This window comes from Calliphora vicina, chromosome 4 (genome assembly GCF_958450345.1).
Source record: "Calliphora vicina chromosome 4, idCalVici1.1, whole genome shotgun sequence".
NCBI lineage: Eukaryota > Metazoa > Arthropoda > Insecta > Diptera > Calliphoridae > Calliphora > Calliphora vicina.
Window position 1 is genome coordinate 56340098 of NC_088783.1, and position 25057 is coordinate 56365154.

The following is a 25057-nucleotide window of genomic DNA, read 5'->3' on the forward strand; positions in this document are numbered from 1 at the left end:
AGCTTACATATTTTGATATTTACTGGAATCACAATCATTGTCCAATAAACCATTTGTATTAGCACTCTTAACCATTTGTACTAAAATGGGTGTTAGTTCACCTTCCAAGGCCAACAGACCCTTGGCAAATGCTGCGGCAGTCATTTGTACTCTACCCTCATCCGAGGCATAGATTTTCAAATCATGACGAAACGTTGAATGTAATCTATAAGAAATTGTTTTAATTGTATAAAATATTTTGTATAAGTTTCAAAAGATTTCTTACCTTAATAAACCCAAACCTTGGGTGCCGGAATAATCCTGACGTCCTTGTCCTCCCGGATACATACATCTAAATATTCTGCCCAATTCTTCGGCCTGTATACGACCAGCTGGTGTTAATTCTCCACCCCATTTCAATATAAGCACTAAAGATGGTTCTGTGGGTGCGTCTACTTCAGAAAGAGAGCAACATTTAATATTGTTTGGAATTTTATGTTTGTTGTGGTGTATTTTTTATTTTGTTAAGAAATGTGTGGTATTAATTTGAATATTATAGATGTAAATCGAATAGTGATGTGGATGTTGTACAATAATATTAGAAATGATGTTGTTACAGATTCTAAACTATAGAACAAGTTCTTAAACACTTCCTAAATTAGTATATGTATTTGAAAACAGATTCTAAACTATAGAACAATATATAGAACAGTTCCTAAATTATTATATGTATTTGAAAATCAATTGGAAACAACTTTTAATGATGATTTATTGTCCTAATTGAAGCCCCTTATTCAATGAATTTTTCATGTTGAGCAGAAAAACTGAAATATTGCATCTGAATTAGATGGTTAATGTAGACAATGAAAAAGATAATAAATGTAAAATTTTCGAACTTGTAACATTTTTGAAAGTTTAAGTTTAAATATTCGAATTTTAGCTATATAAAAATCTAACATTTTAAAGGATTTTCGAAAATTCGAACACAATATCGAATTTTTTTTAAAAGCTTGAAAAAATTTTAAATTTCTTAATGTAGACAATGGAAAAGAAAATAAATATAAAATTTTAGATTTTCTGACATTTTCGAAAATTCAAATATTCGAATATACGGGGTAGTCATAGAATCCAATCATTGTCGGAATCGGTTTTAAAAACGGCAGAAAAAGTACATTGCTCTTGTGAAATTATCGGTTTTATATTCTATCTAGAATTAAATTCTTTATCAATTAAACAAAAAATTACATTGAATTTCATAAGTCAAATGTACCTTTTTTGTTGTTTTCAAAAGCGATTCCGACAATGATTGGATTCTATGACAACCCCGATAATCTATAAAATGTATCTTCTATATAAAAATCTAATATTTCAGGATTTTCTAAAATTCGAACACAATTTCAAATTTATTTGAATGCTTGAAAAATGGTAAATTTCTTAATATAGGCAATGAAAAAAATAATAGATAAGGAATTTTAGATTTTAGGAAATTTTTTGAAAATGAATTGAAAATAAAACATTTTAAGGGATTTTCGAAAATTCGAACACAATTTCGAATTTATTTTAAATGCTTGAAAATGGTAAATTTCTTATTGTAGACGACAATGAAAAATAAAATAATAAAATTAGAATTTGAAAAAAATAAAATAATAAAATTAGAATTTTCGAAAATTCGAAAAGAATTTAACATTTTTGAAAATTCAAACACATTTAAAATGTTTAAACACAGACAATGGAAAATCTGAGTAAAACAAATTCGACATGATTTGCTCTATAAATTTGAATATAATACGAATTATATAAAAGTTTTTGAATTCTTGTTTATCAAATCTATCAATTAGTTTTGTTCTATTATGTGGTATATGTCTGTAGTTGAAAAAGAAAATATATAAGAAATTAAATACATACAAGTCTTAACATTATTACCGTCATCAGAACTTGAACCTCGTGGACGACCCTTGGGTTGATATTTCATTTGTACTTTGCGATTAATACCAGAAAAGTGGCCATACCTTGAACAACAACAAAACAAATTAATAATTTTATTAAATTAAAATATCTTAATGAAACTTACATTTCTAAAACACTTTTCAATTGTTCCAATTTACTCTTTTTCTCCTCAATTTCGGCATTATCTTTAGTTTCGATTTCGGCCAATAAGAAACGGGCAATATCTAAAATTTCTTGCAATTGCTTAGGGCGTTTCAATTTGACATGACCGTGCTTAAAGCCATCATATTTTTCGAAAATTTCAAAGAATCTGAAACGAAATTTCAATTATTATGTAAAAATTAAAAATATTAAAAAATTTCAATACTTACTTGGGATGTCTAACTTCAACTTTCATTTTCTGTTTAGGCGTACGATCACCATGTCTTATAACAGCTACAACACAGCGCAGCTCCATCATCTTGCCAAAGGTGGTGGGTACTATGGGTGGATCGTCGAGTTGAAAGGGCACAGACCAGGGTATATGCAAGGTAGGTGTTAATTCTCTTAAAATCATATTGCCCAATATTTTAGCACAATCATCGTAGTATTTATTGGAATTTTTAACAAAACTAAAACCATTCACATCGCATACATACGATTTGCCATTAGCTCTAAAATTTAACAAACAATGCAAACAAAAATTATAAAGAATGCACTTTATGAACTTGCAATTTACCTTAATAAATCAAAACCACAGACGGTCTGTTTGAAGGCCAAACAAACTTTACGTGATATTAGTTTCTCGGCATGATTTAATATGACCGGATAGCGAATCTCTTTGCCCTCACTGTCGCGCTCAACTTTGCCATCTAAAGCCGGACTTTTGCGTGCTTCAGCATGTGCATAGTCGGGACCCACAGTATAGACTTTGACATCGGTACCTGGAAAATATACTACGTTTTAAAAGTAATACTGGGTTGTTATACAAATCTCATTTTAGTTTATAATAAGATTTTTTTGTATTTAGGTTTGTTTATTATTATATCTTGATTAGGGTGTAAGTTATATAATACTTATTTCTTTTCTTTTTAGTTGTTATTGAATTAATTCAATATTCGTTTTTTTTTTTTTGTAATACAAAAATAATTAAGAATTGGTAAATAACAACAATTAACAACACAAACGTGTACAAACTGTTATCGAAACAAATGTAACGGACTCAATAACGTTTCAGGCAGGTAACGAACGAACGAACGCAATGACAGTGAATGATTTTTGTTTTTGGTTTTGAAAACATATTTCGAATTGTATTGTCAGCTGCTAAGGTGAAGAGAAATACATAATTCAGTTTTAATCAATACAAAATTATAGTTTGCAAAGAAAATGAATTTCATTCAAAACTTTAAAATTGAAATTGAACATCAGCTGTATTGTTACACTATTATTAACATCATCAAGTGTTTATAAAACGAATTTTCTATAGATAACAATTGATTTATAAACTTTTAATAACTTTAATAATAGTGTAAGTAACGGCTGTAAAACTTTAGTTGAATTTAAAATATAATTAATAAAATTTTGTCTATAAAAAGAAACTTTTTATTAAAAAAAAAAACATAAATTGTATTCTAATATGAACAAACAAAGCTATTAAAATAAAGAAATTAGCAAAAAATATTTCAAATTTAGCATGCGTGAATCGAAAACGAAAATTTCTTTAATAAACATGAAATAAAAACAAAATTTAAGAAAAAAAAAATATAAATAAAAACACAAACATTTTTAAAAACCATTTACTTAAAATCTAAGAAAACATTTTACATAAATTAAACAAATTGATAAAATTTACTTCCTTTTATTGTTTCTGAAATTTTGAAAAAAAGTTATTTATAAAAATTTTAAATAAATCTGAGCTTAATTTATAAGATTGTTTATAATTTTCTCAGAGTTTTGCAATATTAAAATAAAATAATGTTAAATTTTTGATTTATCGATATTTGTATGACTAAAAATTTAATTTGTTTAGCCACCAACATTACATTTGAATGATAGATATGTTTAACAGAAATGTCAATATTTTAAGTTATTTTGTTAGATACATCACATACATCAGGCTAAGTTTTATATGAAAAGACTTTACGATTACAGGTATCATGTATCTGATAACGGGAATAAACAAGATTTACACGAGAATAAAACGTCAATTATACTAAAAACTTAATGTCATAAACACATTCATTTAGATTTATTATTAAAGAGCTGATGTTCACAACTATGCTAAACGACCTAATTTGTATACCCCTACACCACCAGATATTGGGTTAGTGCTGATGTTTGTAACGTTCAAAAATATTATCCCAACACCCACCAATCGGATCAGAATCATATTCTGAGTCGTTTAAACCATGTCATCAAACTACAGGGGGTCAATTCTGGTTCTGTGAAACGGTGAAATGAAAAGTTTTTTCATATTTTCATAGAGTTTCTGATTCTCGTTTAGTGAAAAAATGATAAATAAATTCAAATGTTTTCATATGAATAGAAAAAGTTGAATAAAACAAATTGAAGAACGGGAATCGCAATTTGTGTAATTGTGAAATGAAAAGTTCTTATGAAAACGAAAATTTTTTTTTCATTTCACCGTTTCACAGAACCAGAATCGACCCCCAGGTCAGAATTTCAAAGATAGTTCGACGAATTTGGTTTCTCCTAGCCCATGTACATCTGTCACTATCTGTATATAGCAAATATCTTAATTATATTGGAATCCACGAAAAATTCTGAAAAAATAAGTTTTAAATAAACTTAACTACCTAATTTGGCAAAGATCAGTTCGTAATTTACCTAGCTCCCATATAAGGGCCACTCTCGAAAATTAATAAGCATAAATTTCTGAAATATGTTAGTATCCAATTAAAACATTGGTTTGACTTTCAAATCATTTTATTATTCAGGGGAGTAATCTTGTGAAATTTTTTCTTATCGGATAGATGACACCATATATTTAAATTTTTTCAATTACTCCGGAACCAATTGATTAGAAATTTGTAAGAAATTCCGAACCTTTGCTTTTACATTATGGCATTATTCAAAATTTGGCTAGAACAATTTTAACACAGTGGGGCCTATCGCAATATATATGAAAATGTAACCTCTAAACTACCTGTCAGATTTCTTTGAAACTTGATACGTCATAAAATGTGGAGTTGAACTTTCAGAATATTGGCTACAATGGGTCACTTTAAACATTTCCGGCCTTAATTTTAAAAATTTAAGAATTTTGCTAAGAATGATAAAACCAAATTCAAGAATGCATTGCCATGTCCCAGCACTGTCCCGAACTAGTTATTTAAATTATCATTTAGTTACATAAATAGCTACGTACTAGTTATTTTAACACATGTATGTCCTAAGCAGGGGGTCAATTGACATTTGAATGATAGCCGGTTATATAGAATCAGTTACCTTACTACCTACTTAAATGGTTACTGAACCAGCTACATAACTAGTTATGTAAACATGTACGAGTGCACATCTCATACTGTCCAATAACTGATTGCTTGTAAACAAACCTTCCTCTGACTACTCTCCAATAAATTACTTATTTTTGATAAATTAACTACATACTCTAGGTTATTTAGAGACAATAAAGTGACAATTGACTTCACGCTAGAATACACGGGATGTATAAAGTAACTAATTGACTTTTCTGTGCATTAGAAAGAGCGATAAATGTCAAATAACCCAAAATATATAAATTGGAGTCAACCTAGTGATCATACATTAGTGACAATTGCTGTCTATAAAGGATACATTTACTCGGGGGGTTGTCATAGAATCCAATCATTTTCGGAATCGGTTTTAAAAACGACATAAAAAGTACAATGGTCTCGTGAAATCGAAAGTTATCGGTTTTATATTCAATCTAGAAGTAAATTCTTTATCGATTAAACAAAAAATTACATTGGATTTCATAAGTCAAATGTACCTTTTTGTCGTTTTCAAAACCGATTCCGACAATGATTGGATCGTTCCCACGACAATTGGATCTCCGTTCCGGAACGAGCCGAATCATATTCGGCCAAAGATTGTCAACTCAGCGACAGCTGTACAAACCGAAAGTTTTTTCCCCAGGAAAGAACAATCGGTCACAGTCGAACTGTTACAACAACAACAACAACAATGATTGGATTCTATGATAACCCCGACTACTTGCTTAACTGCTGGGTTATTTTGTTATTGTATCACCTATAGTCAGAAAAGAGAGTAATTTTGCAAATTTTTACACCCTTCACCTTCGTGAGAAGGGTATATATAAGTTTGTCATTCCGTTTGTAATTTCCGCAATATAATTTTCCGACCCTATAAAGTATATATGTATATTTTGGATCCTTATAGATAGCCGAGTCGATTAAGCCATGTCCGTCTGTCTGTTGAAATCAATTTTCTGAAGACCCCAGATATCTTCGGCATCAAAATCGTCAATAATTCTGTCAGACATGCTTTCGAGAAGTTTCCTATTTAAAATCAGCAAAATCAGTCCACAAATGGCTGAGATATGAGGAAAAAGGACGATTTTTGACCTATATCTGGATTACTAAGTCATTAATATAGACAATATGGATATCTATTTCAAAGACCTTTGCAACGACGTTATAAGGTCATAGTAAGTTCGACCTACAATGGTACTGTGGTTCCAAATCAAAATCTAGGTGGACAAAATTATTTGGCGATCTTTTTATATAGAATTGGTATCTCCGATTCCAAAAAAAATCTTTAAAAGATCAATATAAACTTTTTTTCAAGTTACAGTAGGGTCTAGATATACATATAAAAAACATTAATAAAAAATTAAAAAAAATACGTTTTCATGTCTTTCTGAAACAAAATTTTTAAAAAGATTTACTATATTTCAAGTTACAGTAGGGTCTAGATATATAAAAATCAATAATAAATAAAGAAATATTTCTAAAAATTCCATTCCGTAAAAATTAAATAAAAAGTATTTCGGCGGGTGCTGGCGGCTACAATATTTTTACAAAGACATTCCCCAGAAGTTTCTTTAAATGATGTATATAGTCATTGGACGGGCTTCGACGGTCTTTTTTTTGGCAAGCTATATAACATTTTTAGAAAAAAAAATATCAGTATATTTGAGAACCAAGTTTAATGGACTATAACAGGAAAATGGAGAGGCCCATAAATATAAGATATACATTTAATAAAAGCCTATATCAATGTTTATCTATGTTTTGAAGTATGAATTTCTATATGGTAAAACCATTGAGATATATCTAATTTAGTAAAGCAGTAAAATATTAAAAAAAATTAACGAAAATATGATTCAAAATTTGTTGAACTTCTGGCACTTCTGTCGAGAAAACGAAATGTCCAATTGAAAAAACCATTTATATTGGAGGAGAGCAGATTGTCAGCTTCCGAAAAAACTTAGTTTTTCCAAATTCTGAAGATACCGATTTTCATAATTTTGTCCACCTAGATTTTGATTTGAAACCACAGTGAATGGGTCAAAATCGGAAAAAATATTTTTTAACCCGAAAAAACCGAAAATTTTTTTTAAATATAAAAAATTTTATTTAAAAAATAAAAAAAAATTTAAATTTAAAAAAAAATTTATTTTTAAATTTAAAATTTTATTTATTTAAATTTAAATTTTAGTTTTTTTTAATTTTAATAAAAAATTTTCGGTTTTTTCGAGTTAAAAATTAAAAATTTTTTTTCCAAAAAACGAAAAATACAACTTTGTTAAAAAAAAATAAATTCTGTTTACTTAAAAATATTTAAAATTTGTATTTTGAAATATAATTTGGTGAAGGGTATATAAGATTCGGTACAGCCGAATATGTATAGCTCTCTTACTTGTTTTTATTTGAAATTTTGTAGACTCTATAGCATATTAACTAGTATTTCTTAAACAGCTAAATCTTAAGGAAATAATTTCCAACAGGCATTTAAAAATGAATATTAATTTACCTAAATATAAAAAGTAACTCTCTATAGCGAATTTAATAAAATGTTTGCCATTATTTACGCTTCGGGGAAATACCAATAAATATTTGCAACAAACCAATTCAAACAATACCCATTGGATTTTTCAATACCCTTTAAACTAAATTAAAAACACACACAAAAAAAAATAACTTAATTTCAAAATAAAATCAATTGTAATTAAATGAATAATAAAACAATATAATTTTTTAGTGACATTGATGTGACTCTTTTAGCGATGTGGTTGATGTGACTCATTTTTAGCTAAAAGCTCAATTGTATACAACTCAGTTATATTGGCCTGGAATGTGTTAAAGCAGGTTAAAAACAATTTTAGTAATTTTGAACAAAATTAACACAAACAAAAAACGTAGCAAACATTTAGAATTAGAACGACCGTACTAGTAGCTTAATAAAACCAACAGCTAGAAATTATTACTAATAGAAAACTAAGTGTAAAAATTAAAAAAAAAAAACTTACAAAAACATTGTCAAAAACCAAAATAAATTATATTTAGAAAAAAAGGCTGTTATCAAAATAAAATAGTATATCAAATAGTTTAGGAACATTTTTGCATATTTTTTTTTTGGTTTATCAAAGTGGCTAAAAAAAATGTTGGTAAGAGAAACAAAAACACAAAATGATTTTTATATAGAGTAAGAAAATTATACATACCATCAGTGGGCATGAAATCTTCGTAAATAAATGAACCCGTTTTACGGACACGAGATTCGGGTGAATAAACACTGCTGCGGCTGCCAATCTGGAAAAGATATAAGAGATATAGGCATTAATTGGTTTAATAAAAATTATAAATTTATAAATTATTCAATGGACAATTAAAAATAAATCCGACTTACCTTTCTAAATAAACGCTGACTACCACCCCCAGCCGATGTTGGGTAGTATATATAGATATTATGATCTTCAGCCGATACCGGTTTCTCCACAAAAGGTTTATTAAATATAATGCCATTAACTTCAACATGATCCTCCGATTCAATAAGTTCATGTTCTAAAATTATAAAAAAAATAAAATTTTATTAAATTATAAAATATTTTTGAAACTATTTATAGCAAGTCTAATACTAACGTTTAGGATCTGGTGAATCACGATCCAATACCGCATAACGTGGTATTTCAATGCCTTCCTTTTCCAAAATTGCATAGACTCTACGACGATCCTGTATATCATATTGCATATGAAGATTGTTAAGAACATACGGCTTGCGCTGCTGAGAATATTGTATGGCCTTTTCCAAAGGAAAGCCCTTAGAGTGAAAGGATACTAAACAGTCGCATATAGGCCAATTTTCAACGGGTTCCTTTAAAGAAATTTTTCATTTAAAATTGAATAAGCGATATTTTTATTTGTTTAACAAAACTTACCTTTAATATAACATCCTCTTCGAATATAACCATTTTAATAAATTCAAACTCCTGCAAACGTGTTAGAATTTCTTTCATGGGTTTCGATTGTGTCTTCTTTGCCATGGCACATATGCCCACCACCACCTGTTTGCCAGGGTTTGAGGAGGTACTAGCATCCGAATCCATGCCGTCATTACTCTCACAGAAATCTGTGTCGCCCTGTGGAGCATAAAAGGTATGGTTTAGTTATTGTTAAATGGCTTTTTAATTTTGTTTATTTTATATTCTTTTAATAAATTTCAAGCATTACAAAAAAATTTTGGTTAATTAGGATAAAAAAATACAAATTTTGTTTTACTTTTAAAAATTGACAATATTCAGCATAACCAGAGTAAAAAAAAGCAGGCCTTAAAATAGTGTTTTTTCATATTCAAGTACTTAAATAATCTTAGCTTCGTAACATAATTCACCATGTAAAGGTAATTCAAAATTATAACGGTACAATTTTACTGAATTTATAATTTAAACATTTCCAAATATAAAACAGAAATATGCGCTATTAACTTTTCCAGAATATAAGAAATAAAAATAACAAAAATATCAGAAATAGATTCTCACTCAATCGCCATAACTTATGTCCCATTTTACGTTTCAATGTACATGAATATTGAAATTCAAATAGTGAAATAGTGACACATATGGGATCATAATAAAAAAGTAAAATACACCATTGAGTCTTTAACCAATGCATTTAGTCGTTCGAAAGAAGGCGTTTATCCATCTGATGTCTATCCCTGAAAGTTTCGTCAGGTCGTGCAAAAAGTAACAGACTAACGTCCAAATCTCAAATCCGCGATGGATGGACAGTGTCAGAGAAGATGATCAACCATCTCCTCCTCTACTTCACTATGACATCTTCAACAGAAATCGTGAAATGGTAGGTTCAATCTCCTGGCGAGCAACCCGAACAAGCAATTATCAGTAATCACTGCTGCTAGATTTCGCAGCTGATCCCGCGGAATGTTTATCATAGCAATTATATTATATTCATTATATTTAATTGAGGTCCTACAGAGTGTATCCAGAATCATATGCTGCGCTATTCCGAAAAATAATAATAAATTTCCGATTCTAAGAGGGAAGTCCCCTCATTACCAGAGTATCCGCGATATGATACAGCTTGGTATTGATTATAGTGTGGATAGTCTTGAAATCCTGTTAAGAGACGTCCGACAATCCAGTACCAGTTGGATTTTATATAGGCACCCCTAATAGATTTCAGGGCAGCCTGGCTATCAGTATAGATTATAATATCCACCCCGTATATCCGATAAAACCTTAACCAATTTACGGCCCTTTTAATGTCAAAAACAACAATACAAGGATCTCATGAACTGATTGCACAATTTGATTCCTCATAAAGTAATAAGTAATGAGAGATTAAACGGAAGTAAATTACTTTCTTTACAAGACCAGAAATCCTTAAAATACAAAATAGCATTATACATATCAAAATCATCATATAAGATACAATTGTGAAAACAATAACAGAAAATATTAAAAACAAGTAAGAGAGCTATATTCGAATCTTATATACCCTTCACTAAATTATACTTCAAAATAAAAATTTTAAATGTTTTTAGGTAAACAAATTTTTTTTTTCCAAAGTTTTTTTTTCAATTTTTGTGAAAGTATTTTTTTTGTTGAAATTTTAAATGTTTTTTTTTAAATTTTCTCGATTTTAAATAGCAGCCGAGCCGGGAGAATTTGAGCCGCAGATATTGATGTATGAATCGTGTATGTAAGTTATTTGGGGGTATCGGAAAGTTGATTTCAACAGACACACAGTCGGACATGGCTTAATCGACTCCGCTATCTATAAGGATCCAAAATATATATACTTTATATGGACCCAAAATACTGCATCCTGGAATTCCTAAGAAGGGAATAAAATATTCATTACACATTCCATCATAACATGTAATGAAAATAAATAACATGTAACTTCCTCAACTTAACCCCTTTTTCAAAATGGGACATACAAAATTGAGTAAAATCCCAAAAATTTGAGGTTGTGGTTCTATTTAATTGTTCAGAAACTATAGCTACAAGGAAATCGATTTAAAATCCAAAGTTATGTTTTGAACTGAAAATGAACTGAACTGGAACTGTACTGGAACTGAAACTGAACTGGAACTGAAACTGAATTGAAACTGAACTAAAACTGAACTGGAACTGAAACTGAATTGAAACTGAACTAAAACTGAACTGAAACTGAACTGAGCTGAACTCAAACTGAACTGAAACTGAACTGAAACTGAACTGAAACTGAACTGAAACTGAACTGAAACTGAACTGAAACTGAACTGAAACTGAACTGAAACTGAACTGAAACTGAACTGAAACTGAACTGAAACTGAACTGAAACTGAACTGAAACTGAACTGAAACTGAACTGAAACTGAACTGAAACTGAACTGAAACTGAACTGAAACTGAACTGAAACTGAACTGAAACTGAACTGAAACTGAACTGAAACTGAACTGAAACTGAACTGAAACTGAACTGAAACTGAACTGAAACTGAACTGAAATTGAACTGAAACTGAAACTAAACTGAAACTGAACTGAACTGAAACTGAACTGAAACTGAACTGAAACTGAACTGAAACTGAACTGAAACTGAACTGAAACTGAACTGAAACTGAACTGAAACTGAACTGAAACTGAACTGAAACTGAACTGAAACTGAACTGAAACTGAACTGAACTGAAACTGAACTGAAACTGAACTGAAACTGAACTGAAACTGAACTGAAACTGAACTGAACTGAAACTGAACTGAAACTGAACTGAAACTGAACTGAAACTGAACTGAAACTGAACTGAAACTGAACTGAAACTCAACTAAAACTGAACTGAAACTGAACTGAAACTAAACAGAAACTTAACTGAAACTGAACTGAAACTGAACTGAAACTGAACTGAAACTGAACTGAAAATGAACTGAAACTGAACTGAAACTGAACTGAAATTGAACTGAAACTGAACTGAAACTGAACTGAAACTGAACTGAAAACTGAAACTGAACTGAAACTGAACTGAAACTGAACTGAAACTGAACTGAAACTGAACTGAAACTGAACTGAAACTGAACTGAAACTGAACTGAAACTGAACTGAAACTGAACTGAAACTAAACAGAAACTAAACTGAAACTGAAACTGAACTGAAAATGAACTGAAACTGAACTGAAACTGAACTGAAAATGAACTGAAACTGAACTGAACTGAAATTGAACTGAAACTGAACTGAAACTGAACTGAAACTGAACTGAAACTGAACTGAAACTGAACTGAAACTGAACTGAAACTGAACTGAAACTGAACTGAAACTGAACTGAAACTGAACTGAAACTGAACTGCAACTGAACTGAAACTGAACTGAAACTGAACTGAAACTGAACTGAAACTGAACTGAAACTGAACTGAAACTGAACTGAAACTGAACTGAAACTGAACTGAAACTGAACTGAAACTGAACTGAAACTGAACTGAAACTGAACTGAAACTGAACTGAAACTGAACTGAACTGAAACTGAACTGAAACTGAACTGAAACTGAACTGAAACTGAACTGAAACTGAACTGAAACTGAACTGAAACTGAACTGAAACTGAACTGAAACTGAACTGAAACTGAACTGAAACTGAACTGAAACTGAACTGAAACTGAACTGAAACTCAACTAAAACTGAACTGAAACTGAACTGAAACTAAAACTAAACTGAAACTGAACTGAAACTGAACTGAAACTGAACTGAAACTGAACTGAAAATGAATTGAAACTGAACTGAAACTGAACTGAAAATGAACTGAAACTGAACTGAACTTGAACTGAAACTGAACTGAACTGAAATTGAACTGAAACTGAAACTGAACTGAAACTGAACTGAAACTGAACTGAAACTGAACTGAAACTGAACTGAAACTGAACTGAAACTGAACTGAAACTGAACTGAAACTGAACTGAAACTGAACTGAAACTGAACTGAAACTGAACTGAAACTGAACTGAAACTGAACTGAAACTGAACTGAAACTGAACTGAAACTGAACTGAAACTGAACTGAAACTGAACTGAAACTGAAACTGAACTGAAACTGAACTGAAACTGAACTGAAACTGAACTGAAACTGAACTGAAACTGAACTGAAACTGAACTGAAACTGAACTGAAACGAAACTGAACTAAACTTTATGCTCTTTCTCTAAATTTGCTAAAAATAGTAATTTCTTTTTTAAAATATTAATAACAAAAACATGTTTTCATCTGAATACTTAATTATTATGTTAATTAATTTCCAATGTTTTTAAAAGTACAGTGACTGTTGCTTATTTCACACTTTATTCAAGATTCCAGTTTTTTAATAAAAAGACTAGCAACGGTTATTTAACATTAAAGTTAACAAAACACTAGACAAGATAAAATTATTAAAAGATTTATGAGACTGTTTTTATCATAAAGTAAATAAACGAAATATAAACAAATTACTTGCTTTTCAAATACACTACTTCAAGTACTTCATTAATCTTTATTATAAGGACAGACAAAATCGATCGATATTCACAATTTATCATAATTTTGACAAACGATAAATCAAATTAGAATTTATCACCGTCAAATAATGTGAAAATCACCTGTTTCGTGTAATTTTAGCAAGATTTATGACCCTGTATAGGAAGTTCCTTATCATGAGGGGAAATATTAAATAAATTGTTTGCGCGAAATACACAAAAAAAAAAGAAATAGATAATATTGTTTTGTTTTTTTTAATACTTTGTTAATACCTAGAGGAAAACTACGTAAGTTTATTTTTTATTTTAATTGCTCTAAAATATACATAAACGCAAAAAAAATGTAAAATTTATAATGTAACACTTGCAGCTATTTATACGAGTAATTAAAAATTTTGTTGGCGGCAAATATGTTTAGATAATTTTAAATGAATATGAAGCTCTAAAGGAAATAATCTATACGAACGAATACTGTTTGAACAACAACGAAATAGAATTAAAACCAAATACCTAATACGTTTTTGCTATTTTTTTTTTTGCTCAATTACAATTTATACTATATAACTTATATAGATGCGAAATATTGACAAAAGAACGGAAAATGTCAATGTTAAGAATAAATAGAAAAAACAATTGCCATCAGCGAAAAATAATTACAAATTAAAAATGTATAAATATAGATAGAAAGAAACAGAACACAACAATTTGATAAAGACCTACATTTAAGCATTCATCACAAAAGCAAAAGTCATCGACTTCATCATCGTCGTCATCGTAGTAGCCATCGCTATCATTAGCTTGGTCATGATCATTAACACTGTTATCACCATTACCAACATCACCAACCCCACCCCCCACCTCATTATTGTGTTTACATTTATCTACGTCATCGTTATTTTCATTATTCTCACTTTCAATTGTATTCAGACGTTTGAGCTTAATACGTCTTCGATGACGTCTTATACGTTTCTGTTGGAGTTCTTCATCATCACTTATAAATTTTTCAATATCATCTTCATCGAAATCGCTACAACTTTGATTTTTATTATTAAATTGATTGTGCTGATGATGATGATGTTGGTGGTGATAATGATGACTTGTTGATGTTGGATTATCATCATCATTACTATCGCTGTGATTCAAGTGTGTTAAATGTTTTAGTTTCCGCCTGCGATGCTCACAACGATATTTTTTTAAACGCCACCAATCTCTCAACCAAGTCCATTCCATTATGCTTGGCTTTTTTTATTATTTACTTTTCAATAAATATTAATTATAATTTTTTTTTTAGCACACAATAACAATAATTTTATTTTGTTTTATTTAACAATAAAAACACTTGAAAATTATAATTCGTTTTATTATGACTTTAATTAAGTTATTTAATTCCAACCGCTCAAATGTTTTTTTTTCACACCGTATTCCAAGTTCGCTTTCAAAACACAACTGATATTCGAGTGAAATACTCTTGCTCTACTCAACCCTCCATTCAAAACGCAAAAAGAAGAAGACCTTATATGAAAACTAAATTTAACGTATATTGCATCTCTTTGTCTAGCAAAAAAACAAAAAAAAAGCAATTTTGTTAAATATTATTTTAAATAATTTTCATATATTTTCTCATAAAAATATAGTACAAAAAGCAATTATAACAAAGACACTTTTGTAGTCAGAGAGAAAGGGAGAGCATTTGAAATAAAATGAGCTAGATTGAGCAAAAAGAGTTCAACGAAATTACAAATTATAGAGCAGTAAACTGAAATTGAGTTAAATATTATTCTGGGTTAAAATAATTGTTATTAACAGAAATAATAAAAACAATATTTAAATCGTGAGACTTTCGTTAAGTATTGTTATAACATTTTGAATATTTATCTAAATTAAATTGAATTATCACACAGAGCATTAACATACGTCATTTGTATACAAACAACACCTGTCTTTGTAAAATTACTAATAAAATAAGAGAGAAATGCGGTACTAATAAGAGTCTATATAATTGTTTAAACAAATTTTAACTAATAAGAAAATAAACATAAACAACTTTAGGGAAATGCAATGAAACGGAATTTTTTTAAATAAAATAATGTTTGAATATTTTTTGAAATACAACAAAATTGGAATAGTGTTACAAGAATTTGATTTTGAGTATTGTCATATGGTTTATTATATTAGATACTAAGAAGAAGGATTTGGTTTTGTATATGTGAATTATTCGCATACTTTATGTCATATGCGAATTTTTGAACGAATAATAAATAATATGGGAACAAATAAACAATACACAGTGGGGCAGAATCGAATTTTTTTGGAAATAAATCTGGCATTTCTAAACGGCTGGTCCGATCGGGATAAAATTTTATGGAGCATTTAAGTTATTAAAATGGGCCATACAAATGCTCCAGGGGCGGCAAATGAAACTGAAAGGAAACTAAACTCGAACTGAACTAGAACTGAACTAGAACTGAACTAGAACTGAACTAGAACTGAACTAGAACTGAACTAGAACTGAACTAGAACTGAACTAGAACTGAACTAGAACTGAACTAGAACTGAACTAGAACTGAACTAGAACTGAACTAGAACTGAACTAGAACTGAACTAGAACTGAACTAGAACTGAACTAGAACTGAACTAGAACTGAACTAGAACTGAACTAGAACTGAACTAGAACTGAACTAGAACTGAACTAGAACTGAACTAGAACTGAACTAGAACTGAACTAGAACTAGAACTAGAACTGAACTAGAACTGAACTAGAACTGAACTAGAACTGAACTAGAACTGAACTAGAACTGAACTAGAACTGAACTAGAACTGAACTAGAACTGAACTAGAACTGAACTAGAACTGAACTAGAACTGAACTAGAACTGAACTAGAACTGAACTAGAACTGAACTAGAACTGAACTAGAACTGAACTAGAACTGAACTAGAACTGAACTAGAACTGAACTAGAACTGAACTAGAACTGAACTAGAACTGAACTAGAACTGAACTAGAACTGAACTAGAACTGAACTAGAACTGAACTAGAACTGAACTAGAACTGAACTAGAACTGAACTAGAACTGAACTAGAACTGAACTAGAACTGAACTAGAACTGAACTAGAACTGAACTAGAACTGAACTAGAACTGAACTAGAACTGAACTAGAACTGAACTAGAACTGAACTAGAACTGAACTAGAACTGAACTAGAACTGAACTAGAACTGAACTAGAACTGAACTAGAACTGAACTAGAACTGAACTAGAACTGAACTAGAACTGAACTAGAACTGAACTAGAACTGAACTAGAACTGAACTAGAACTGAACTAGAACTGAACTAGAACTGAACTAGAACTGAACTAGAACTGAACTAGAACTGAACTAGAACTGAACTAGAACTGAACTAGAACTGAACTAGAACTGAACTGAACTAGAACTGAACTAGAACTGAACTAGAACTGAACTAGAACTGAACTAGAACTGAACTAGAACTGAACTAGAACTGAACTAGAACTGAACTAGAACTGAACTAGAACTGAACTAGAACTGAACTAGAACTGAACTAGAACTGAACTAGAACTGAACTAGAACTGAACTAGAACTGAACTAGAACTGAACTAGAACTGAACTAGAACTGAACTAGAACTGAACTAGAACTGAACTAGAACTGAACTAGAACTGAACTAGAACTGAACTAGAACTAGAACTAGAACTGAACTAGAACTGAACTAGAACTGAACTAGAACTAGAACTGAACTAGAACTGAACTAGAACTGAATCTTAAATTAAAACTAAACTGTAGGATATACTAGATTAAAGTATTACTGAAATTGAAAATGAACTAAATTTGTATAACCATGCCCCATGGCGGATAAGTGATATAAGATTTTGGTTCTTTACGTTGCACATACATACGAGTATTTTCATATATTATACAAAATAAATAATTAATTGAATTTCTAGCAATTTCAATAATCATTTCAATTATGCATTTGAAGGCTTAAGCCCTAAGCATTTAAAAGCTTTTTAGCCCCAAGAATGAAGAATTGAAAAGCAGAATACAAAGTAAATAGTTCAAAGGTATATAATTAATGAAAATATTTGTCGAAAATTTGCTATAAGATTAACGACACAATTGGCCAATTCACAAGGTCTCTTATCATGTCATATTGTCATAATGTCCTAATATTTCACAATGGTTTTTATTGTTTTTCTAGCAAAAAATGTCCTAAAATAATACTACTCTGTATGCTATGTTTGTTATCGTAACCAACCAGCAGAGACCTGCACCGAATACCTAAGAGTCGGTTAAGCCGAGCTGTCGAGTCGTGATATATTAGGACATTATGACAATATGATTGATAAGAGACCTTGTGAATTGACCAAATATATATTTATTGTTAAGCTTTCTTGGCTATGTTTAAATATGTATACACATAATTTCTAATACAAATCTTTCAAGATTAACACACTTTTATCACAAAATAACAATCGACTTTGATTACACTTTCAATATCCTTTAACACCGCATGATTAAAAATTTCATTTAATACACAGCAAATCGCAATGAGAAATCTAAATCAATTGTTATGAAAGTAAACAGAGTAAATTTCCTTTCATTAAATTGATTTTTTCATTATTTTTTTTAGAAACTTTTTCTGCTTGTTTGTTGTTTTAACTCACTTGATAAAACATTTGTCGTTACTGCTGCTCACACTGCGTGGAGATTTCAATAATAATTCTAAATATAAATATGTTTTTGTTGTTTTATTGTTATTTTCGTGTATTGAAACAAAAAATGAATAAAAAGAAAGCGTAAAAAACACCTGTTGACACCACTAGCACCAGAATACAAATGAATGAATTTCAGGCCTACAAAACTAGTTTATCACACGAATTTTTGTTAACATGCTGCTACCGATTAATTAATGAGCTAAATTAACAACAAGCGGCCAAAAGCTACAGTCAGAGCCAGATAAGCATTCATAAGTGACAACAGAAACGACAACAAAAAAATATAAAGAACAGAATACAAAACAAAAAAATTAACAAGATTAATATTTACAGAACAGTGAATGAGAAAAAATATTTTATCAAAGATTTTAGAATAAAACAAAATATAATTGCAAATATCAAGTCACTGGCCTAACAATAGGTTTTAAAATCATTGTTATTATTTTTATCTAGACCTCCTTGAACTGTCCTTGTAAATGAAGCATGGAAACAGAGAACAGTGTTTCCTTTGTGAATAGAAAATGCAAGGTCTCCATATGTTGTCACAATAAGGCTCCTTATGCTATCAAAGAGTGTAACTCCATACCCATTCGAAAAAGCTACCAATACAATTCTAACATGACCTAGTCGAAACCCGAAACCCTTTTTAGACAGAATATTTTTGGATATGTATTTTGTGCTAAAAAAAACTTATTCTAGAATATTTAGCGGTAGAATAGTCAGCATATGTTGGTATTTTCCTTATGAAAAAACGTAAATCGTTTGAAAAAATCATAACCGGCCCAAATGATTACAGTTGAAATACGTCTTAAACTATCAAATAGTCCTTTAATCATGGCTCAATGCTTTGGGCCCATGCAATCAGTTGGACCTTGGGCACGCTTAAAAGTCTGCGAAAATCTTAGAAAATATTGATTACTGCACTCGCAAACCTTTCGTAGAAAGACACTCCTCTTATGAAAATACATTGGTCTTCACAGATAGTTCAAAGACGAGGGGACAGGAACGGAAGTGTCTTTCAGACTTTCGGACCAATTTAGTGTTTTTCAAGCTGAATGCTGGACATTAAAAAGCCTATACATTGGTTATCTGATAAATGAATCTATACTGACATCCAGGCTGCACTGATATCTATTAGAAGTGTCTGTTAACAATTTGGCGAGTCATTCTATACTGGATGTCGGGGCACCAAGGTGTACCAGGCAATCGTATCAGAGGAGGACTTATACACAGCTTGTAGGGTGGCAGAACTGCCTTTTGTGAATATTTTTAGCTAACGCGACTGATTCTGGCTTTTTGGAAACGTCAGAATTGTCACCTCTGTATACTCTGTGACTGGTCATTCGGGTGGCTTTTTCTGGCTTTCACGGATTGTACGTCAGGAGATTGATTCTACCATTTTATGATGTTGTGACAACATCGTTTCTACCACAGTCCGGTCTTAGTAAATCTGAGAATCGGGACATTAGATTGCCTTAGAAGGATAAATTCCTTCGTTCTTGAGACTGAATGGTTTGGTTAAGGACTTAATATGGTTTATTCGCTGCTCCCATGCTTGACCCTTTCGTTTTAGGTATCACAACGGATCCGATGTTAACGGACCCAAGTAGGTTTGTCATTCGAATAAAAATTATTTGGATAATCGAAGAAAAAAAATATTTCGAATAATATTAGCAGATCTGAGAATCGGGATATTTGGTAGGACAAATTCCTTTTTTCGTGCGACAGAATGGAACCTTTCTCTCTGTAAAGGGTCCCAAGTATTTTTGTCATTCGAATGAAAATTATTCGGATAATCCAAGAAAAAATAATTTTAATTTGAATGAATGACATTTTTTGGTTTCGAAAAAAAAAATATTCAATCTATTATTTTCGAATATGCCCGGAGAAAAAACTTCAAGCAGCGGCTGAAACACATCGTGTAAGGGACCTGTATATGTCAACAAGCTGATAAAGAAATAAACAAAATACTCTCGACAACAATCCTCCCATCACTCAGACAGAAATAAGCAAACTGGCTTTCGCTCTGGAAAATCTTGTGTTGACCAAGTAAATAGTCTTAAATAGTCAATGGATCTTATTCATATGTAGATTTTGACAAGAACTTTGACACACACAACCATAATGATATATGGAACTCGCTGCTATGCAAGGCTGTCCCCGAAAAATTAACACCGCTAATTATAGCCTTGTACAAGATTGCCATTTGCCGTGAAAAACAGCTGAGCGAAAAGATCGTAGTAAAACCTGGAGTTAGACAAGGCTGTGTTTTATCACCTCTTCTTTGTAACTGCGTCCTCAAAGATGCAGTCAAAAATTTCCACCATCAGTGAGATTGCAAAAACTCAAAATATCTAAATTCGCTAATAACTTGGCCAAAAATCGTTTAATCAAGAAATTGAGCTCGATCTGTGATCACTCATATTTCTGACAAATAATCGATTTTTTATATAAAAACTCAAAAAAAGAAAAGGAGCTCGATCTGTGATCACTCATATTTCTGGACAAAAATCGTTTTTTTATTTAAAACTCACAATATCTAAAATCGCAAATAACTTGGTCAAAAGACGTTTAAGAAAGAAAAGGAGCTCGATCTATGATCACTCATATTTCTGACCAAAAATCGATTTTTTTATATAAAAACTCAAAATATCTAAATTCGTTAATAACTTGGCCAATAAGCGTTTAATCAAGAAAATGAGCTCGATCTGTGAGCACACATGTGTGTAATAAAATTTTTTTTTTATATAAAAACACAAAATATCTAATATAAAATCTATTCTGTTGTATGAATATGAGACCTGGAACATGGCATCACGTGATGCACAATGTCTTCAACTGTTTCTCAACAAATGCCTCCGCAAGATCTTACGGATTTTCTGGTCTGTAACAATATCCAACAACCAACTTTGGGAGAAGGCAAACCAGCAATCTTTTAAAATGTAAATAAGAAAGCCGAAATGGAGTTGGATGTGACCTATCATCCTCCGAAAATCAGACGATGAAATTGCCAAGAAATGCTTAGACTGGAACCCACAGGAAAGCAGACGAGTTGGGAACTGGAAGCGACAACTAATAATAGAGCTTTCGAGATTGCGGAAGAATTGGAACCAAAAGGAAAAAAATATAAAAGAAACAAATCCATAATGTTAAACAAATATTTTCATCATTGGACATTTTATTAATTTTTCCATTTAAAATACAAAATCCTCGTTACTATTAAGAACTTGGGGAGAATAATGAATAGATAATAGAAGATTTTAAAAATAACATATAAATCGGACATATTGATGTCATCTCGGAATATCGCAAGAAAGCTAATATATACTTTAATTATCCTGTAAAATAGGTCCATAATTGATTTTCTATCAAAATAAAGCCCAGGTGACAAACAACAAATTAGTTGACAGAATTACGATAAGAATCCTGATTCGAATTATGTTTACATTTCAAATGCATTAAAATTAAATTTTAAATAATAAACAAAATGGAAATTGTAAATGCATCACTTCATTTTACATCTTCAAATCGATTTCCATCACATATCTTATTCAATATTCAAAGTTACTACACACATTTGCTCTTTACTGTTGCTTTATTTTACAACCCTTTAATCTATCTACGTACATACATAAACATATTTGACATGCTCTTAAACCTACACAAATGGCAAAATTTAATTAATAAACAAAACAAAAAAATAATAAACATACAATAAAATAAAAAAAATAAATAAACAATATAATAATTGTTAGTTTAATGCAATAATAAAATAAACAAATATTTAACCGGGCCGGAAAGAGCAAAAAATAAAAAGTAAACTATTAAAAGAAGTGCCACAGACAACAAATAATATACAAATTAAACAATTGAACTGAAAAAAAGCATAAGCAAAAGACAAAAGAAAGTATATATAGACACCCACCCCATAAGAAAATGAGGAAGAACGTAAATCCAAAGGGGGTGCAGTAGGCAAAGTTGATTCTAAAATATGTAGTAGGTAGAGAGGTAGGTAGTAGTTTCCATAGAAAGTAGTAAAATAAGAAATATGTAAAGAGAAAAAAAAAGAAGAAAAGTATGTGTAAATATGTATGTAAAAACCTAAATGTGTAAGTAAACTCATCATTATACCCACCCCCCAAATTCGGCGTAGAACTGACATGCAGTAGAGCTAAAGCATTTTCAGCCCCACTGTAAGTACTACAAGTATGACACTGCTGTTGATGTTTTCTGCACACTTGACATTGCATGTGATTATGATGACAGTACTTGTGGGAATTGCACTTCTTGCGAGACCAGCTGTCATCACCATCAGCAGACACCAACTTTTCAAAACGATTGCCCATTATTACTACTACCGGGATTTGTTGTAATGCTTCAACCTTTTCGGTTGTTGAGTACTAGTGTTCCGTTTAATTATAATTATATTTGGCAATTTATCAAATATTTGTTTTTATTTTTTTTTTTGGGTGAACAAAAAATAAAATGACTAGACATAAAAATAGATTTTAATTACAAATTTAGCAATAAGTATGCAAATGTCTTTATAGGTCAGCAGCTGTAGAATTCGAATATTTGCAACAAAATGCAGTTCTTTTTTTTAATGAAACAAAAAAAAAAACGATATTGATTGGATGTCACTAGTTTTTTTTATAAAAGGGGTGGTGTGTGGCGATAAATGATGTCTTTTCTTATTTAGAATATGCTGCAGCTGAGTTATTTTTTTAAACGTTTTAAAAACAAGCAAATCACGTGAGAAAAGAAATCGAAAAGCTTTAAATTATCAAAATTTTCTAATAAGAGTTCTATGAGAATTCAAGAATTTGTAGATTACTAATTTGATTCATAATTTATTTTAAGAAAAGTGAAACAAATTTCGTAAACCTCTATTGATGAACATATTGAAATTTGGAATGGAGTTTTGTTTAGATAACTGAAGGAGAATTGTAAAACATAATTATAAAGAAAAACCCATTAGAAACCCTCAAAAAAATATAAAATTTAAAAAAGTCGATTAGAAAAGTTGAACTTTTTTAACAAAAATACCAATAAACAGGAACTAAAATTGGCTGTGTCGAACCCTATATACCCGCCAACAAAGTATACTTTTAAATAAAGATTGAAAAAATGTTTGGTTAAAAAAAATCGGGTTTTAAAAAATATTTTTACCGATTTTGACCCATTGTCGGTCCGAATTTCTTTGGCGTTTTATATCCAAAATATTTTTGGCGAAAAAAAAAAGTATGTAAATTTTTTTTTTATAAATAAAAATGTTTGGTGATATGTTGGTCAAACAAATTCGGTTTAAAAATATTTTTCCCGATTTTGACCCATTGCCGGTCCGTATTTGTAAGTCTTATATACGTCGTGGGAATGATCATTGAAATGTCTATCATTAGATATCTATCAGGCCTGTCACAGAATTCCATTCCGATCGAAAGTGGAATTAATTCCGTAATATGCTTCTTCACAAAAAGTAAAACGAAAATTTCTTTCGGAATGAAACCACTTTCAGTTTTCAAAGTGGAATTGATATTTGTTTGTATTTATTTGATTTTCTTAAAATTTTAATCAATTTCTGAACCAAAAACTTCACTTTTGTTTTAATATAAAAAAGGCTTTCAAATTAAAATCTGAAATACAGAATTATTAAATATTTTTTGAATTAACAAATTACACGGAATCTGAAGAACGGAAAACGAAATCGATCGGAATAAAAACTACGGAATTGAAACCATTCCGAACGAAATGTGTGATAAAGATAAAAAACAGGTAAAAAATCAAAGTAGTTGTGGTTTTTTGTTTATATCACAGACATTTGTGGACCGATTTTAAATAGCAACCGATCCAGGACTATATCCCATATATGGATGTAACAATAATGTATGTATGTAGGTATTTTGAGGGCTTAGGAAAGGGCTTCATTTTGAAAGGTACATATCGTCATCTAAAATGCAAAACAACGTATCAACAAAAAATTCGAAATTGATTTTATTATTGATTACGATTCACTACATCATATTACATACATATGTGTACAATTTTAAACTTTTAATATCAAAAATAACCAAGTTATAACCAAAATTGAAACTAAAGTATCATCAAGTATATGATTTTCTTGAACAAAGTAACGTATACGCTTTGAGTAATTAATTAATAAATCGTTTTTACCTTATTTTAGATAGTATCCTAATTTTTTTTAATAAATTTGTTGCAATTGAAAATTTTTTGCAGTCTTAATGAAAATTTAATGAAGAAACTTTTTTAGTTTAAAAAAGTAGTCGTTAATTAAATAATTAATTAATTAAAATAAAAAAAAAACATAATAAAATTAAAAAAGTATATATAAACTGCTTTTATTTAAAATAAAAAAAATATTTTTATTTTTTCATAAAAATTTATATTGATGATACGTTTTTTTGTTTCAGAAAATTACAATTCAAAAAAACGTAAGCCACATATCTTAAAGTGTGC

General features: G+C 30.1%; 1 protein-coding gene across 15 annotated transcripts in view; it reads right to left on the bottom strand.

The window, feature by feature from the left end:
* l(1)G0196 (inositol hexakisphosphate and diphosphoinositol-pentakisphosphate kinase) overlaps window positions 1-25057 on the bottom strand; it is a 42996-nt gene that overhangs the window by 11894 nt on the left and 6045 nt on the right. For 3 of the 15 annotated variants that reach the window (XM_065510229.1, XM_065510223.1, XM_065510220.1), the window contains exons 1-11: window positions 14579-15302; window positions 9308-9508; window positions 9012-9243; window positions 8779-8933; window positions 8594-8681; window positions 2645-2861; window positions 2298-2579; window positions 2051-2236; window positions 1885-1988; window positions 266-434; window positions 8-205 (exon numbers count right to left, since the gene is read on the bottom strand). In XM_065510229.1, the coding sequence (XP_065366301.1) occupies window positions 8-205; window positions 266-434; window positions 1885-1988; window positions 2051-2236; window positions 2298-2579; window positions 2645-2861; window positions 8594-8681; window positions 8779-8933; window positions 9012-9243; window positions 9308-9508; window positions 14579-15088 (2342 nt within the window). In that variant the 5' untranslated portion in view covers window positions 15089-15302. Of the gene's footprint in view, window positions 1-7; window positions 206-265; window positions 435-1884; window positions 1989-2050; window positions 2237-2297; window positions 2580-2644; window positions 2862-8593; window positions 8682-8778; window positions 8934-9011; window positions 9244-9307; window positions 9509-14578; window positions 15303-18532; window positions 18677-22508; window positions 22568-22718; window positions 22945-25057 lie in introns of those variants that run through there. The other 12 variants (XM_065510235.1, XM_065510232.1, XM_065510230.1 and 9 more) reach the window with 11 other exon arrangements.